Source organism: Pieris napi, chromosome 3, assembly GCF_905475465.1.
Source record: "Pieris napi chromosome 3, ilPieNapi1.2, whole genome shotgun sequence".
Classification (NCBI taxonomy): domain Eukaryota; kingdom Metazoa; phylum Arthropoda; class Insecta; order Lepidoptera; family Pieridae; genus Pieris; species Pieris napi.
In genome coordinates, this window is record NC_062236.1 from 9,176,756 (window position 1) to 9,197,164 (window position 20,409).

The 20,409-nt window shown below is 32.1% G+C and overlaps 2 protein-coding genes across 4 annotated transcripts in view; one reads left to right on the forward strand and one right to left on the reverse strand.

Annotated features, from left to right (window-relative positions):
- Window positions 1–8,147: 8,147 nt before the first annotated feature.
- LOC125063611 lies at window positions 8,148–12,081 on the reverse strand. Of its 2 annotated transcripts, XM_047670135.1 has the most exons (3): window positions 11,719–12,081; window positions 11,134–11,287; window positions 8,148–10,989 (listed from the first exon to the last, which is right to left on the reverse strand). In XM_047670135.1, exons 1-3 carry the CDS (start codon window positions 11,912–11,914, stop codon window positions 8,292–8,294), a joined length of 3,048 nt encoding a protein of 1,015 aa, XP_047526091.1. In that variant the 5' UTR covers window positions 11,915–12,081; the 3' UTR covers window positions 8,148–8,291. The 2 variants fall into 2 exon arrangements, with proteins under 2 accessions (XP_047526091.1, XP_047526092.1); XM_047670136.1 differs by lacking the exon at window positions 11,719–12,081 and having other exon boundaries at window positions 11,199–11,287.
- A 569-nt stretch (window positions 12,082–12,650) lies between these two features.
- The window catches only part of LOC125063208 (G protein-coupled receptor kinase 2), a 50,765-nt gene continuing 43,006 nt past the window's right edge, over window positions 12,651–20,409 (forward strand). For both annotated transcript variants that reach the window (XM_047669507.1, XM_047669508.1), the window contains exons 1-2: window positions 12,651–13,175; window positions 16,241–16,336. In XM_047669507.1, coding sequence (XP_047525463.1) covers window positions 13,124–13,175; window positions 16,241–16,336 — 148 coding nt within the window. In that variant the 5' untranslated portion in view covers window positions 12,651–13,123. The remainder of the gene's footprint in view (window positions 13,176–16,240; window positions 16,337–20,409) is intronic.

Consider the following 20,409-nt stretch of genomic DNA (forward strand, 5'->3'; position numbering starts at 1 on the left):
TTGAGTTTGCTGAGACGCCATAATACTGTAATTTTCCCAATAATGTTTTATGCTCTACACAGTCAAAAGCCTTGGACAGGTCACAGAAGACAGCTAAAGCATCCTGTTTATTTTCCCAGGCATCGAATATTTGCTTCATGAGCTCCACACCCGCATCCGTACTACATCTACCCTTAGTAAAACCGAATTGTCTATCATGAAATAGTTTATTTAATCTAAAATGTGAAAGCAATTGATTATGAATAATTTTTTCTAATATTTTACTTAGAGTTGGTAAAATTGATATAGGGTGGAAATTCGTGGGGTCCGATTTGTCTCCAGACTTAAATAAAGGAATAATTTTACTATATTTCATGAGATTGGGAAAAACCCCATCATCGATACATCTATTAAAAATAATCGTTAGATAAGGAGAAATATTTCCAATTATTGGTGCTATTACAGCTACTGATATTCCCCATAGATCTTCTGTTTTCTTCTTATTCAACGATCTAAATGCCTTTACAATAGAATCCGTGTTAATTTTATGAAAATCGAATGCACTACTATTTTTATTTGTGCTAGACGTTAAAAGTGAAAGCGCGAATTGCGAGATGAATTCAGTTTACTAGTGATTCTTGCAGGGATTTCAGAGAAAAAGGACTCCATAGCATTTGCGACCGCTGCATCTTTTTTTATAATTTTGCCATTAATATTAATTTCAAAAGAGCTATCTTTAAATGAAGTTTTACCAGTTTCTTGATTAATAATGTTCCAAGTGATCTTAATTTTATTGTCCGATTTTTTTATTTTATTACTCAAATAATTTGCCTTTGCTATATTACAAACTTTTTTAAATATTTTTGAATAATTTCTGACATAGTTTATAAGCGACTGCTCAGTAGAAATAGACTTTTCATAATATAGATCATACAATTTTCTTCTACTAACGTAAATACCTGGTGTGGCCCAGTCACAGAGTTTCATTTTAGAGTTTAAAGAAACAGTTTTTTGTTTAAATATGCTAGCAAATTCTATGCTTATTTGTTGACATAAATATTCGTATTGCTCATTAGCATCATTTGAATTTTTAAGAAACCTAAGTTTATTCTTAATATTATTTTCAAAAACCTTTAAGCGTTTGTCCGTTATTGGCCTAAAAGTAATTTTTATGTCTTGTTTAACCCTATGGCGCTCAACAATGATTTTTTGTCCACTATGATCTGAATCCACCCAGTTAACAATAGGTACATTTTTCATATAAAACGCAATCAGAAAAAATGTTATCCAAGCAGGTAGCTGATAGGGGGGTAATCCTAGTTGGTTCAAAGAAAGAATATTGTAGATTGAACGACCCAAATAAATTAGTAAATCTACCTACTTGTATATGTACTAGAAACTAAAATATTTAAATTGAAATCCCCACAGACAACCATCTTTTTGTTATTTTTACTTATAATATTAAGAACATTTTCCATAGAAGACTCAAACAGATCATAGCTTCCAGAAGGGGGTCTGTACTCTGTATACACACACAATTATAAATTGTTCAAATTCCACACAAGAAATTTCTATCGTTTGTTCAATGGAATGTTTTATTATGTCTAATCTTTCTTTATATTTGATATTGTTTTGTAACATTATTAATGACCCACCTCTAATTGCACATTCCCTAGTAAATGCACTAACAATTTTATAATTTTCAATACAATCTAATAATTCATTTTTTTTAACCAATGCTCTGTGAGACATAATACATGGATATTCTGACTGTTTAAAAACAAAGAGATTTCTAGATTCTTTCCAGAAAAACCTTGTATATTCTGGTGTACTATTTTAAGGTTGCTAGAGGCCTTCTCTGTTGTCTTATTATTTAATTTAAATATTTAATTTGGGACAAGCATTTATGTGCATCATAGTTAGATTGCTCAATAGGGGCAACTAATTTCATGACTAATTTGCTCCAAGGGAGCACTGTCGGAACTCTGCTGCTGTATAAAGGCATTGTCTAACCTAATAATAGAAAACTGCTCAAATAAAGCAGATTTAGCAGCCAAGTTCTTGGCTGAAGTTAGTAAATAAAAGCTTAGCGTTACTGCTAATTGTTTTTTACCAAATTTAGATAGAAACAATCTATCCTTTCTTAAAAAAAAGCTGTTATCAACAAATGACAATTTATTTATGTCAATTATATTTATTTTGTTTGAATAATACGATAAACTATCCAATGTCACATTTAATTTGTATGGTAGGGGAGCCCACGATGCTAAATGGGGATTTACTCGAGCGTCGTAGAGACCTATTGGGATGCAAAGCTTAGATAATAAGAAGAAAAAAATGTTATATGATATATACCTTTTCATCGGTGGGGGAAGCGGCTATAGATTGTTAAATATGTAAAAAAAAACTGTTGCATCGACATCCTCGAGCGCGTCAGATATTGATAGCATCAATGCCCTACGTATTTTTAATAATGTACGTATGTTAATCTGATCGTTTGCATGATGCGGGTGGTTGTATTTAAGGGTTGAAAATGAAAAAAAAATAAAAATTATCGAGCGCGTCAGTTTTTCTAAGGGAGTGTTAAGTGCACCAAAAAAAAGCTCTCATTCACTAATCTGACGATTTCGATGGGACGCAAACCCACGGCCATTTTCATAATTTGCAAAAAAAAAATCGCAATTTTGAAATACTCAAGCGCGTCAGATTAAGATATATGTAGTTCATCTTTATGTTCTAAACGTAATGTCTCATAATCTGACGATTATCTAGAGGGATTCGCCTGATCTGACAAAAAAAATTTAGAAAAACGGTTCACCTAAAGGGCCATCTCTGCAACTTCCCGCTAATTCCATTCCTGGGCGCTTAAAATTGATATTTTGAGCTCGCTGAGTTCAAAGAAATAACATTTCTATGCGTTTGAGCTCTCCCAGCTCGAAAGTCTGATAGAAGTTTCATAGAACACTATTTTTGTAATTTTCAAACCGCAATAACTTTTGAATGGATCAAGCAATTTTCACGCAGTTGGCGGCATTCGACGCAGTTTTATCATCATCATAAGTAATTTTAATTGATCGAACCACAAATTTAGGAGTAATCCCGAAAAAACACTTTTTCGGGTTTCTTTCGTTCACGATATCTCTCGAACTAATCAACCGCTTTTGACCAGCTTGGTGGCGATCGACGTGGTTTTTTCACGCTCAAAGGCGGATTAGATTTTTGAAGTTGATCGATAAAGAAACCACTTTAAAAAAAAATTCTTATTTTTTTAAGATTTTTCAAAATTTCTCAAAATCTATCGTGCCGAATCGGTTCAAATTCACAGGAAATGTAATTTTGAGGGAAATATTTAGAACGCCGTTTAGTAGATTCCGATCGGTTTAAGGAAATGTAGGCATCACGCAGCTGCACGCATTTAACTTTATCGACGAATTTTTGTTATTTCGGCTTGCGGAAATCGTCAGATTATATATTTTTCATTATTCTGGAATTATTTCCTTCAAAATAAAAAAAAAATTAGCTACGCTCGAGAATGTCGAGATGACGTTTTTTTTTTACAACTTTGTTGCCCTTCCCTTTTTTTCCGTCACTCTCAAATTGTCAGATTAGTGGAATATACACTTTTTAGGATGTAATTAACTCACCCTACCTTAATCTGACGCGCTCGGGAATTTCTGATGGTCAATTTTTTTTTACTAATCTGATCCTGTCTCCTTCACGCGCGGCCTTATATATGGGCCTCATATTTTGTGGAGGTACTTAACCGGGTACAAGGTATCCCCCTATATATTAATCTGCCGCGCTTTAGTAAATCCCGAAATCCCCTCTTGGGCTCCCCTACCATAAATTATTTTCCTTCTGCGTCAAACTCTTACTATAGGGAAATGTAAACATTACAATGTTTTTAACTTCAACACTTTGAAGATGGTCAAATAGTTTTGTTATAGATTTTTTATTTGCATTCTCCCTATTTCCTATAATTATTATTAAATTGTCATTTTCTCTAAACTTAAATTTTAATATTTTTTCAGACATTTCATTTAAAGAAATGCCAGGCATACAATAATTACTTACACTTTGCCCCATCTGGTTCATCGAAATGTATCCCAAATCTTTTCCCACTTCATCGCTAAACATAACATAATTACTTACTGTTTGTTTTTAAAGAAACATTTTCTTTTTTGTTAACATCATTATTGAGGCTAAGCTGTTCAGAGATTGACGGCTCACACACTGACATAGACCATTCAAGTTGTTCCAAGGCAACCAGGCCTGGTGCCAGGGAATCCACCATGTTAGTATTATTCAGGTGGTGATTGAGGTTCAGTGTGTATTCCCTCATGCTCCTCTTAGAAGACAATGCATTATATTTATGTGTAATGTTTGCCAGAGACACATGTAAGCACTTTATTTTATCATTTAATAATAATATATTACATTCATACATTTCTTGATTTTCCTTAATTTGTTTGGAATATGATTCTATCTTGTCAATTAATGCTATATGCTGTTTTTTATTTTTTAAGCCATTTAAATAGCTTTTTTGTATCTTAATTAAACATTTTGTCTTTTTGATAATTTTATTGTGTTTAAAGTATTTCCTAATTTTTTTCAATATTATAAATATTAAGGCATATTATTTAATTCTTGTTTATAGCGTCTATCGCGCGTTTCCTAACTCGCAATCCTTCCTACCGACACACTTAAACTAATTGGACCAAAGTTCAGCTATCGTAGACAGCTTCAGTTCATATTTTATAAAAAAAAAAGCATGTTTGTGTACTTATGTACACAAGTTATATACCCTTTGGCGTAACAAGATAAATCTTTTTAAAATTTTTGTCTATCACCTTACTCTGCGTTTGTAGAAAAAACGACACTAACAATAGAAAAAAGGTGATTAATAAAAATTTAAAGTTTTATAATAACGCATTATCTAGTTAAATAAAGTTTATTTAAATATCACAGAAAAAAATCTACATAATTTAAGAACATTTTTTATTTTAAAATGTTGACTATGCTAACTTCTGGGTGTCGGTTGTTTGTGACGGTGTGCGCGCGCATCGTAAAAATTTACTCTCATTATTTTCCCTAACGTGCCAAAAGAAGTATAACCAGTGGCGTAGCTACCAAGAGGCTAGGCGGGGCAGTGCCCCGGGGCCCTCAAGCTCAGGGGGCCCTCGAATCTTCACCAGAAATCTCGATCGTTCTGATCTTTTGGAAATTTCTCCCATTTTCAAAATAAATATGACAGGTTGCAACCCCACTTTAATCAAGACATTAATTTGAGAGAAATTCAAAAGTCATGCCTAGGGAATTCCCCTAAATTCTTTCTGTAGGTTGGCAGTGTTGCTAATTTGATGGATAGTGATATGTGCATTTTATTATTCATCGATGTGCATTTGATTGTGAATTCGAGTTAAGATTTTTTTTTGAGAACGGTTAAAAAATTCATGCTGTATCAGGAGTAAGTAAGCTAATGTCAATAAACTTTTTTGTACTGGTCAATATAGTGATTCAATTTTATTTGATTTTACCACTCATATTGATGTCCGGTAAAGTCAATAAATCGTGTCAAATCTAAAGATTTCGGCTACAGCTTATTGTACTGGGTGGCGCAAAAGTACTGGCACTAATGAAAATTTGTTTATTTTTTTATATGACATTTCCTGTCATTCTGTTGTTGAAAATTATGTAGTGAACAAATGTAAAATACACTGAAAATAAACATGGACCGTTTTAATCCCCAAGAACGCGGAATAATCGTGTCAATGTTCTTACGGAAAATCTTTAAGTCTTTCACCAAAATACGCTGCAGGGTTCGTCTGGAAATGCCCAATTGCGTGGCACGTCGCCTCGTTGATGTTTCTGGACACTCTTCCACATTTTCGCGCAAAGCATCGATATTTTCAGCTGAACGGCCAGTTCTTGGTCTCCCAGACTTAGGTCTATCCAATGTTGAGCCAGTCGCTTCAAGGGGTGTGGCAAAGCGTCGGATTGTGCGACCAATCGGTGCCGGACGGTGGGGAAATCGTCAACGAAATTCACGTTGTGTTTTTATCACTGATGAATTATTCCGTAAGAACATTGACACGATTATTCCCCATTTTGGGGAGTAAAACGGTCCATGTTTATTTTCAGTGTATTTTACATTTGTTCACTATACAATTTTCAACAACAGAATGACAGGAAATGTCATATAAAAAAAAATGTGCGTGTACTAGTGTACACACGTTAGATGTGAAACTTCTTTATGACCTTATTTTTCGAAAAATTATCTATATGCAACTTTACAGAAATTGGTTAAATAAAGTTAAATTAGATAAAGTTTAACAAAAGGCTTTTAATATCACAGACTTGAATACAAATAATACAATTATTTCATTTTACCTTATTACCAAAACTATTTACTTATTCGAAAAATAAGGTCATAAAGAAGTTTCACTTCTAACGTGTGTACACTAGTACACGCACAATATTTTTACTATCATTGTTATCGTTATTATATATTTTTGTTATTAATGACTTCGAATCTCTTCGGATCAACCGTGGTAGGGGCGCTTAACCGATAAATGTGACGGTAAATTTTTTTCCAGACTTCAAAAAGCAACATGGCGCGTAACCGAAAAACGTGACGATTTGCTACAAAATTTCTCCCATACCTCGATAAAGATGTTTCACTTCAAAAATGTTACACTAAATTTTTTTCCAACCCCGATAAAGAAGTTTGACTTCAAAAAGCAACATCGCGCGTAACCGAAAAACGTGACGATTTGCTACAAAATTTCTCCTATACGTCGATAAAGAAGTTTCACTTCAAAAAGATGGCGCGTAACGGAAAAATGTGACGCGTAACGAAAAAATGTTACACTAAATTTTTTTCCAACTCCGATAAAGAAGTATCCCTTCAATAAACAAATTTTCTTTAGTGCCAGTACTTGTGCGGCACCCAGTATAACGCGAATTAGATAGCAATAATTGAAAACAAAACCATCTAGCCTGGATTTAAACAAAGTCATTGATACTTTTGCGAAAACTAAAGCTAGGAAAAAATTGTAAATATAATTGTTATTTAGTCAGTTGCTAGGCCCGACCTTTATATAATAGACCCTTGAATCTTCTGTATTTCATTTTATTCGCCAAACCTACATCATGTATTAATTGTAATTTATGTTGTTACTGTTTAATACCTGCCCTGCACAAAAAAGAGCGTACGTAGCTTAGCATTTTTAAAGTATTTGTATAATTCATATTTTTATTTGATAAAACCTAATCAGTTTACATAGCAGTGGGGCCCCATTTTTTAATTTGCCCCAGGGCCCTTGGTCACCTAGCTACGCCACTGTATAACTTCAAAAAAAATGGAAGGAACGTTTGCTTGTTTGGCTCATACTCTTACTGTTGTTACTATATTATATTAAGATAATGAACTCCTATTGATGAAAAAGTTAATATGGCGGATATTAACCGTTATAATATTAAAGCGGCCACTGACGATACGTCCATTAATCCGAATGGAGTAGTCGTCGTCCAAAATCGTCCCATGAATGGTAAAAAAGTATTCCATTTGTATGGACGTCAGCCAGCTCTGGATTTCCAAAAGGATTGAAATCCATGCGTCCAGGCCAAATGGACGTCATCCGTGGCCGCCCGTCAATGTCAGAAACGTGCGCCACGCCATATGGAAGCAGTCCGTATTGTCCGTGAATGGGCGAAACGGCGTCCATTTTTTTGAGGTTTTTGTTTCAGTTTATGTTTTGATGTCGATGGTGGTGCATGTGCTGTGTATTTGTCAAGCGTTATAATTTTCTTTTTATTGTGTCTTTGTCCGCGCGTGACTTTGTGTTGGAAGTAATAGAAAAAAATTAAAGTATTTCTATTTTTAAATAAATATATTTATATTATTAAATAAATAAAAGTATTTCTTTGTTTCAACCAATCCTTCATCCACCTTCTCTTAGGTTTTTTTTTGTCTTTTTAATAAAATACACACAACTGCTGCCGTACGATTGCAAAGTTCGAAGTGACGCCATGCATCCAAATGGAAGTATCATGAATGGTACCGTATCTCGATAAATTTCCATTTGGAGTGCATCCAAAAGGAAGTCTACTAAATGGACGTATCGTCAGTGGCCGACTTTAAAGTAACAGAAAAATAAATCACAATATAATTAACCAAAATTTTATTCAATGACTAGAAAATAATAAAAAATTGCAGTAACAGAAACAGATGGTCCTTTAACTACAGTTATTTTATCTTGCTATAAAAACATGAATATGCAATTCCCACTAACATTTTTTTATTATAAAAGTCACCTAACATAGTTTCTATTACCTACATCTTTTGCAATAAGTTTTTCTATGTGGTACATTGTTCTATAAATTAGAAAAGGGCATGAGTCTATAATCATAGAACAATGATGAAGAACAAATGTAAAACTATGAGGAAAGCTTTGATAAAGATTCTTATTAAATGGCACATGATTAGCGCGAGGCCCCATGTTGTTGAACCAAACTACCCAATACGGAAATTCTTTTAATTCTTTTGTGTCCCCACAAAATATTTTTTCCCCAGTTTTGGCTGTTAATTTAGATTTATCTTTTTTAATTTTTTTAGCTGGTGGCTCATCGCATTCTCTTATTTCTTTGCTGAGTATATTTTTTACGGCTTTATTCAATTCCGTTATACTTTTACCATTTAGAATATCAGAATCTGAAAGTATGGGTGGCAATGTGTAATCATCATCACTTTCATCAGTTGATAATTCTTTATCATCAAGACTATTTTCCAAAAATTTTACATCGGAATCTTCCATTATCCCAGTTGCATTTGGTCCAATGTTATCATCAAGAAGCGTCGTATTGTGAAGCCTTATACTATCATTATCTATACTAATGTTATTAGAAACATTTTGATTCGGAGAAGGGTCTACATAATTTCGTTTTTTTGTTTCTTCCTGCAAACGTTTGTAATATAGCGATAACAAGTTATATTTGTTAGTATTTTCTTTTTTTTTCTTTTTTGGGAGAGATGAGGGATTTTTCCTTTCCGGGGGTTTAGATACTTTCCTCGTTCTTACGGGTTTGATGTTATGTTTTTGATATGCAATATTTATAAGTTCATCTATGATAGCTTTTCGATCGAAATTTTGAGGTAAATCGTGAAGTTTTGAAACTGACGTTAAATTTGTTGAGTTTTCAGCAGTGGCTTCTTCAGCTAGATCACGAGAAAATGTATTAAGTAAAGTTTCCGGCTGTTGATCAACTGATACTTCCTTTATTATTTCTTTTAATTCAGTTTTATCGTCTTCATCGTATATACACGCATTTGGATAATCAACAAATTTTATTGTTCTCTCATTGCTAAAGATAATTTCTGATGACTCTTTATCATGTTTACTTGTATTATAGTCTTCATAACCTGTTTCAGGAATAGTGAATTCCTTATTGAAGCTACTTTCGTCCATATTCGCATTTTTATTTTTTTCTGATTTCAGTAAATTATACTCATCGTTATCGCAAAATTTAACAAATACATTTACATTTTCACTTTCCCTAGATGTCTTATGGAATGTTGCCATGCCATTGGGACCTACCGGATTTTTTATTTTGTTGTCTAAAGTTACTCCTTGAATAATATTTCTTTCTTGGCTATTTTCTTTTAAACTTAAATATTTTGTAACATAATCAAGACTATATTGAGTAAAATCTTCACTAAGCACAAGCCGTATGTCTGGATCTTGCAAATATTCTAATATTACATTTGTTGCTGATGTCATTGGAATGTTAATCAGATTAAATTCATCTTTAGGTATAACAGATACTTTGTCTTCTATTGGAATCTTATTAATAATCTCCATAGATATTTCTTGTCCTAAAGTCATTTTATGTTTTTTCCTTTCTTGAAGATGTTCTAAAAATACATAGTCATCAGCAATCTGGGTCTGACAGAAATTATCCATGAATAAATTATGCTTGCAAACCACCATTTTTCGTGTTCTAAGATATGCACACCAGTCTTTAAAAGAAAACAGTCTTTGTGTGCTGCCAGAGTTTGTGTTTATGTTAAATTCCTTTGGGTAATTATTTTCTTCATTAATTTTATCAACTACATCGGTAAGCCTAACTTCATAGTCAGAGTCTAAGCCAAAACACATTTTTAGCGCTATTACTACATAAGCCATACAAATAGTTTCAAAATCAGCAATAAATGTGAATTCTCTGATTTGCTGGCTGACTTTAAAGTATCTGCATGGGTAGTGGTGTATCAATGACTCTATTAAGCACTTAAAGTCATTTGGCAAACAGAGCTCTGTCATAAAATCTTCAATAATTTTTCTTATATCTGGTATTAAAGGTAAACCTAAATCAAGGGTATTAAAAAGACTATTTACAATAGTACAAATTTGTGTAGTGGAATATTCATTCCATAATGAGTTGCTAAACCTTAAAAAATGTGGGATTTTTCTAACATCCAGGTCTTCAGGAACATATTTTGTACAGTTTTTAATATTAATTTGCTCACTCTTTATGAGTCTTTTTAGATGAGATAAGTGAATATGACTTCTATCCAAATTTAAAGCAATATAGAATATAGCAATTATAACACCTTTTCTCAGTGGGTGAATTTTGTACATATTTCTTATCTTCTTTTCATTTTTTAAACTAAACTCGTCATGCTCAATACTATTTTCATCATCTGATGATATGGAAACTTCTTCATCACTATCAAGAAGAAATTCATCATCATCATCATGGGAAACATTATTATCCTTACTTCTATAACTATTATTTGCTTTGCACTGTTTTTTATCTTGCATATGTAAATTGCAATCATCCTTTTCGTCATCTTTAGAAGTAATTGGGCAACACATTTCATCGTCTTTAAGAGGAAATGATTTTATTGCATTCAAATTATTGTTTTCTTTTTCTTTATTATGTTTAGATAAATAGTTACTATCTGTTTCTGTATGATCTTTGTGCTCATTACCGAAGAACTCTCCCAAAATTCTGTAAAAATAACATATTAAACATTATCAAGATAAACAAAGAACTTGGCTAGATATAATTGAGCCTAGTATTCAGCTATTCAATTACATATAATTAAGCATATTTTGCAAATCAGTATGGTTTTGAGTTTTACAGATTACATACTCAGTCTGCTTGACCTGATACTTCTTAATATATCTTGTCCAAATCCATAGAATTTTATTTCTTACACTTGGTTTAGCACCAGCAGCAATCAATTCATCTGTTAGTCCTGATAATATAAAGTTATATGCATGCCATTTGTACCACTCGGCACTCACTGAAATACAAATAAAAAATTATCTAATAGAAGTTGTAAGATTAGCTTAAATATGTAACAACTGCATCTTAAAACCTTAAGTTGCTAAACTAATTTTAATAAATTCAGTTGACTTTGTGTGCTTTGCTAATGAGGAAATTGGACCCAGGTCTAGGTCTACACAAAATAGAAAAACTAAAATTTTTATGGCCAAGACAGCCTTCATAAAAAAATGTAATGGGAAAATTGAACATTTCAAAATATGACAGATTTCGCTTCTAGCACATGACTATGTCTCCTTGTTTGTCTCTTGCACTACAAAGTGACTTAGCAGTCCCATCATCAATATTTTTTATAATAGTCATAAAAATTAATTTTAAAGTCATCAGCACACCTTGCTTTTAAACTAGTATAGTGCGCAACCAAGAGATTAATAAATGTAGCATCCTTACTTTCCACTTCATCATTTTTAGTGTTATATATTTTCTTAGTGGTGTATTTAGCATGAGTGCCATCAGTGAAGACAACGGTTTCAACTATACGTTCTTGAATATTTTGGTCCTGCGTACCACACTCAACACAATAATAAAAGCCATCCACAAGATTTAAATCTGTGCCGCCGCATACATTACACGCACTTGATTTCATATTTGGTAATATATCCCTAACTAAAAACTATTAGGTCATCGGTTATGAAAACCACGTGAAATTAACTTAAAAGTTGTGTTTTATGTATTGACTATTGGCCTTGGGTTTTCAAAAACAGCTGGCAATGGGTAAAATTGGCATAATATGCTAAATAGCACAGACTACGACGTGAATTGTGATACATAACGTAAACATAAACGATAAATCCGAATCATAAGATATTATCTTATAGACTGCAAATAAATAATTGAAATGGGTATATAAGGATTAATAAAAATACTTTGACATAAATACAATATTTTTGCTTTTTGAATTATGATTTCTCACTGTGGTTTTGAAACACTAGATTCGAAAAATTCTCGTCATTTTCATTAATGTTGTTTTCACTTTTACACATTCGTTTTATTAATGAGGTGAATTATTAAACTGTTGATAGGTAAATATTTCGAAGTAGAAACATTTCGTTGTAAAATCAAAGATTGGTTGTTGTGATAACATTTATTAAACGTATTTTTACTTATAAACCGGCTTTATTAAACCCGAAGGAATAGGTTTACAATATTCAATATGTAATTTTTAGGATTTGCTAAAGGAAATAGGGATGCCATAGAAAATAGAGTGTGTCCATGTCCATGTCCATGTTCATAGGGTATGCCACTTGTATTGACTGTCAGTTGTCACTTTGCACAAATCTGGCATTAGCATTTGGCATTTACCACTATACATTGGGATTGGTGACTAGACCTACTTTTACGAGCTCATTGTGAGTTGTGAACAAATTGTGAATTGTATCAATTTATGTGTGGCCTATTGGTGCCGTTGTCAAGTTGATGCTTTCGCGGGGCGTGTTCTTTAAGTCCTATAACTGAAAGAAAGAGGCCGGATAACCTCACTCGCGGGGTTTATTGTATAATAACCAGTTAGCAGTTGTAAATTTAAAGGCTTCAACTCTGTGGACCGTCACACCCCTGTGAGAAAACGTTAACTAGTTGTTGTGTGTTGGAAGGGTTGTGACTTGTGCGTGATATCTGTGTGCATTTAACAATTAGCTGACGAAAGCTAATGTTGTGTAGTGTTGAGTTCTTCGTGTGATCTCTTGTTGTTCATTGATGGGCGGCATTTCGCACGCGTCGAAGGCGGCAGATCGGCCGCATAGGCGGATAATAACTTCCTGGAGGGTCTACGATAAAATCCGCCACACTGGAACTGATGGAATTAGAAAATATCGTAGCCAACACTGTTTACTTGAAAGCCAGAGAGGGTACGTACGTAACTACTTATTTAAAATTTAAATTATAGATGCGAATAATTCATGAGCGTGGATTCTGTATGCAAAATATTTTGTTGTGTTTACGACGTAAGCGAGATAGTTCAATGCCCTTATAATCGTGTAACCGTGTTAAAAGAGAGCAATCAATTAATTACATTAATGTACCGCGTTATCTCGACGCGATGACCGTAACGTTAACTCATGCGTCTATTATTTACCTCAAGATAAAACATTGTTTTGTTTTGTCTAACCTCATGATTGCATAAATTTAAATAATTAATTATAGCTTAGATTCTTAAAAGCATAATCTTCAATCTTACAACTTGTTGTTATTATCCTGGCTACATTTGCAACTAAGACATATTCATATGCATTATAGACAGACATAATAAGCATTTTATAATTTCATATGATTTATAATTGTGATAGTTCAAATCATTTATTTAAATTTGCATATTTTACTCTTAATTATCTTCTTTCAATATATGTCAAGCACACTAAAGATTGTAATGGATTTTCTCAAGTTTTTTCTAATTAGAAGAGACAAGAAAAACCACTATACTTTATTTACCATATGTCATAGACCACATAGCAACAGTATTTTATTTTTCATCTCTTTATAAAACATAAACATGTCACAACTCATAATTATTAAAATTGTTAACAATTTTAAAATACAATGTTCATAATATAAATAAAAACCCTATAAGAACAATGTGTGCAATAATCACCAATCAAGCACTATTTACAGTTATATTTATTTTCAAACTTCTTTACTTATACTTCAGACATCATCTTTCAGACATCCCTATTGACATGTTTAATACAAACAATGTTATCAATTTGCATTCATAGCACTAAACCTTACATCAACATGCAACAGATAGTTGAATACAGAGATTAATGATAATCATAACAAGTCATTAAAAAAAAGTACCATTGATTTTTTGATTAATGAAATTGATATGATATGGACCATGGTGTAATGTTCATAGTTCCTTACAGGCATCTAAAGAAATTGGCAATTAAAAAGAGTTTATTGACAGTTCTTCTCAACTGTACACTGAAAACTTTCAATGTTAATATCATATTATGTTAGAATTATACATTTTTTGATATTCATAATTGTAACTGCCACTATGTCATACTTACCATAAGTTTTTATAAATGATATTTTTTATATATATATAAATATAATATTTTTTATCATAAGTTTTCATATATAACTGTTATTATGTTATGTCTTAATATTTATCTAAGTCCAAACCACCTGATATTTATCTTCAACAATACTATTGAACAGTTTTATAAAAACAAGAGCTTTAAATTATATTCTTTCAACAACTTCAGTTTCTTGGTATAAAGTTTTTTAATCAATGTATATTCCTTTACTTATTTGTGTTTTGCAATATTTACAATTACTATTTAATTTGATATTGCTATTTATATTATAAAAAGTAAAAGCTACAAAAAGGTGTTGTGTTTTAAAAAACATCTGTTAATTATTTTAATTTAAAATAATGTTATCCTATAGGCGCATCTTTGATGAATCATAGTAGCTGAAACACCCCGAGGCCTGGCTGGGGTTAATTAAAGGGTAAAGCTAATTTGGCGGTCTTCGTCTAACGATACTTACTCCCTTATTTAACAAGGTCAAACGTACAATCTGTTCAGTTTTGATTAAATAATGAGGACTAGCTGACTGCTATCACGACTATGTGGAATATTGAATATTTTTCTTTTAATTTAAATAATTTTTATTGCGACGGCAACAAAACTCGTAGCACAATTTTCATTAATAATTTGTCACAAAAATGGTAATTATAATGATGATTCTAATATCTCCGGATGTTCTATTGATACAAGAAATCTTATTTAGAGTACAACTATGGCATAAATCTAAATAAAAAGCAGATACTCTCAGTTTCAAAGAGATAAACAGCTTTCCTGAAACTTGGAATCCAAATCCGATTTCGTTCAGATAGCATCGGATAAAAATCAAACGTATAAAGTGTATAATTTACGTATAAAACGTCAAGTACTTTAATAAACAATTTGTCTCTCTATGAAGCTTAATGTGTTTGAGGCTGCTCAATGTGTGTTAAAGATATGTTTTAAAATAGTGTCAATCTCGTGAAAAATTGGCATTAGCATATTATTTTATTAATTAATTTCTTTGTTGCCATATAAAATATTATGTACAAAAGCCTTATAAAATATTTAATAACAATTGTGTTAGGTATATTAATTTTCAACGAGTTCTAAAGTGCGACAATTTACTTTCTTTTAAATACCCATTGAATGTATGACGCGTAACCGTAGTATATGTATTTCTATATACATAGTTTTATTAGAACCAGATCGAAACTGTTTTTCATATCAATGCTTTTATCTAGACATCGTAAAGTACCCTTCTCCACATAGTGTAATGTGTACATTGCTCTAATTACACGAACTAGAGGCCAAGATCCAGTTTGTATTGAAATTTATTTCAATTATAAATCTTGCTGTGTTTACGTAATACCGTTGCGTCAATATGTTGCGCAAGCGATGTCTTTGTTTAGAGATATATTGAACTAATTTCGATAATTGCTTTAAGAATTTTATTAAGGCAAAATTAGTAGCGTAATCCATAAAAAAAAACAACTTCTAACAAACCATAACAAGTAAAAACCTAAATGTAATATCTTAATTAATATTCTGCCTGCTTGGGGCTTCATTTTGTATGACAGTCTGTTCTCAGGCTAATTAAAAAGAAAGTAATCTTTTAGTAAGGTATCCACAAATCAGTCTTTGTGAGCATCATCACAACGTGCACCAAATATTGCTTCCTGTTAGCATTTCGCCTAATATCTAAAATTTTATGCTTCTAAATACTGTTTATTATAAAAATAAATGTTTTTTACTGTATTTGTTTATATTTTTTTGAATTAATAAATATAATCATTGCGTAAGGCCCAATAAACGAAATTAAAAAAAAAACACTATAAATAAATGAGATTCAATTGTTTAATTGATGACCTCTGAAATTACATCACAAATTGTTTTATTCTCAGGCGGTTCCGATAGCAACAAGGGCAAAAGCAAGAAATGGCGGAAGATACTTCAGTTTCCTCACATATCGCAATGCCTAGACATAAAGACAACAATAGGTAAGTGCCTATTTCCTCTCTATATATCTCTACATTAAACGCCTTCACAATCCGTAATATTGTATCTAACTTTTAGCTCAGGTATAGTATTTTAGGACAATGAATTGTTAAAAAACAACGAGATACAGATTGATTTCTAGAATAAGTAGAAGTTTTGGTGTTGTTGAATTTTTAGTTCATAATAAATTCACCTTAAACTGTTAGTCTGGTAGTATTTAATAGAGGCCACTCTTAAAAGGCATTTCTAATAATAGCGATTCATTTATAAGTCTACAAATGCACAACTCGAAACAAAAGATCTGTCAACAATGCCGCGTCTTATAGATACTTGCGTCATGTATGAGAGGATCGTTATAACTGGGGTTATACAGAAACATAAATCATACGTTTGTACGTTACGGATCTTAGAGAAAATTCCTAGTTTTTATTTAAGATAAACCTGCTTTTAAATAGTTATGATAGTTGTATTTATAATAACGACATAGTAAACTATGATACGTTTATGAATAATTAAATTTGTTTGTACTTAAATACGCTTTCCTTTTTATTAAATTGTATTTAAGCTGTATTAAAAAATACAGTTTAGCGTAACTTAATATCGAAAAATAAACTCAAATTTTAAATTCTATTAAACCAGTACCCAATCTAATTTTATTACATAGGTAACTTACGAAAATTTTTCAAATGTAATCAATCTTGAGTACTTAATAAAAAAATAATAAAGTTATAATATAACCACCGTTCAAATCTGTTGAGCCAGCAAAAACTCAGTCGTTATCAGATAACGTTACTCATTATATCTCGATAGCTTATTCGCTAGGAATGAACTTAACGTAAAGAAATCCTTAACGTAATTTTGAGAGGAGTATTCTCCTGTCACCCATGTATACTATCTCACGACGCCAAACCACTGAGGTCCCGGTAGAATGTGAATCACATTCGAGAGTACTTCTGATTTTGGAGCCAATCATGGTTTTAGTAGGTGATACCGCGGCTATTTCGGTTCTTTGGTGCGAAGAATACGTAAATTCATTTGCACCTTGGCCATATATAAAAGAATACGGTTAAAGCCAAGATTGACTCCATTTTTCCATTTCTCTAATGATACTGATGTGATCGATATAGATTCTTTAAATTTCATTACGGAATTTAAATAAAATAACGTGTGTAACGTGTGTAACTTTTCAACTTTAAACATATTCAGCGAAACTTGCAGAATAGCAAAGTATTTCATACTTTATTTACAAAGTACAACTTTGAACGGAAAAGATAATAAGTAGCTTGTTATTTCCCTTTGGGATTACAAATTTAGTTGTAACTAAAACGTATGTCGGTAGCGAGTTTGCCTTATCAAATGTTATTTAATTATATTACGAATTAAGTAAGTTTATTTTCTTACTATGACCACATAAAGTACAGATTTTGTTTATTAAAATGCATAGAAAATTGATAATGAACTGAATATTGAATTGGTATCACTTATTCTACGACTATATGTTTAACAGCCGTTAAAGTTATTTTAACACAAATAGTAATACATTTTGTGTTATATGTAAATATTAATATATCATATAGTCATATTCTTATTCATAAAAAGTGAAAAAGTTATTGCACTGTTTTAACTAAAGCATTCTCTTTCCTTCATATTCAATTTACGCTATAATGAAAAGAGATAGATTAGTTTATTAAAACGTTTTTTTTTTTAGTTTTTATGAATAGGGTAGTTTTCACCAAACTTCGCCCTAACGTTGCGATTAGTCTGTGCAGTATTCCCTGCAAATATGTTTGTCAGAGTCAATAGATGCGCAGAAGTCGTTTTCAAGTATTTTCCTACTGAAGTACATGCGCGAATTTTCTCCCACCACGCAACGTTTTTCTAAGTTTCGTTATATGTGAAACCACCATAAGCCTTTACTACGGCGTAACGATTTGTTAACGGCTTTAATTAGTAACGATGGCTCCCTATCGCGTGACCCGCGACGCCACGTAGGAAGTACCTTATTACCTCAACGTGTTAGGGCTGACACAAATAGAAGTCATTTCACAGCGAATTATATTTTTTAATTAAATGTTTGTTTCGTATATTTGAAACATACATTGGGTGCAGCTTGTGGTGACTGGTCGTACTTGAATTCGTGTATGCGGTGATGTTGGTTATTTCGACTATGTGTTTGCGTGTTGTTCCCACGAGAATGTAAGTGCGTGCTCCTATTTCACCATGCCTCCTACTGATAGAGGACAAGTTTTTTTTTAAATTTTTTGTTATTATTATTAATTACTTGATATGTCACGTGGAACATGGTGTAATGGCTGCAGCTCCTTACAAACGTTGTGTAAAAAAAATGGCGATTAAAGGGAGTGGCGGAGAGTTTATTACCAGTTCTTCTCTCCCGTTCTACGCCCTTGATTTGAGAACTGGCAGTAAATGTAAAATTAGAAAAAACTATGTATTTCTTTACTGACGAGTCATAAGTGTAAATTATGTTACCTATATGATTAAATGATTTTTTACTTAACTTTACTTTAACCTATGTATATATATATATAACATATTCCATCTTTGGCTATATCTTTAGTACACAATAAAATTTAAAAGACAATAAGACATTAACATTGCACTATAACCCGTACGGTTAATTCTTTGTAATGCGTCAATCTATTCGCTAGTTAGGTATCTACGAATTTCTGAAAAGTTGAATCAAAATTACTTTTAATAAAAATAAGTCGGGTTTTCCTTCCTGACGCTATAACTCCAGAACACACGAACCGATTTCCACGGTTTTGCATTCGTTGGAAAGGTCTCGGGCTCTGTGAGGTTTATAGCAAAGAAAATTCAGGAAAAATTTCAACAGAAAAGCGGGATCACCAAACGAAATGTTACATAAAACGAAGCCATCTGGTGGCGAAACGGAGTTCGCCGAGTTTGCTAGTTACTTTTAAAAATGGGTTCGTGATAGGGTACACTCTTGTCAATTTATTTATATTTCATTTAAAATTTAAATATAGCTTTTTATTTTTGGTTAGCATTTCATTAGATCATATATGCATTCTTGTAAATTGTATCATGCGTTGACGAAGGCGAAAACTGGTCGCATTTATTCCTTTTAATTATGGACTTCACAGGATCTATATTGTGTCTAAGTAATTAGGCAAAGGTATATAAAATTCGTGGGTAAAAGTATTATCGGTTGAAAGGTTAAATATTTGTAGTTAATACAAAAGTGGGATATTCCGAATCTAGAATCAGTTTTGCATGTAAAACTTTATTTTAAAACGATGTAAAATATGAATTCTCACTTCTGCGCCCGTACTCTAACATCCAATAGCGATAATAATACCGATTCCTACATTTTATATTTATGTATGCAAGTTCGATGTGTCCTTGGGATCGTGGGGAACAAATACTCACTCTCTCTCGGAAGTTTTCTGTTGTTATTTTAGAATATCTGGCATCCCTAGTTTTCCCACACTCGCGATTAGGGCTGTCTACGCAAAGTAATTTATCACTATTCTAACTTTTATGGGATTAGTGCGTGGATTAGAATAAGTAATGTGTTGATTAATTTTCCATAAATTTGGTGTCAATTTATTATAGAATTATTAAACATAGAAAAAAAATAGTTAAATATCAGTACATTACTTGGACTTTCTCTTGAACACCAGTCATGGGGACCTCCATAATTTTCTGGTGGTTATGCCAGTAAATTATAGCTTATGTGAAACGTTGGTACTTTCAATACAGCGCCATCTGTTAGAATTGTTCCTGTCAAATAATAAACAAATAATTTGCAATAAAATAATATTGCGGGTATAAATTAAAAAGTAAACTATCCTATCTTTTAAAATTAAAGTTATATAAAACTGCACACATTGCAAAAGGCAAATTTGATATGGAGTCCATAGCGGACAAACAACGTGACGCGTTATTTTTGTATATATTAAGATTGTATTTTTTTAAAAACTTTCCAAGGTTTCGAAAATTGTATAACGTATACAAGAAAACTTCCTAGTCTTCATTACTGAAGTGCCTGTCATGTAGGTAATGCCCTAACTGATCCGTTGACTTCCTCCAC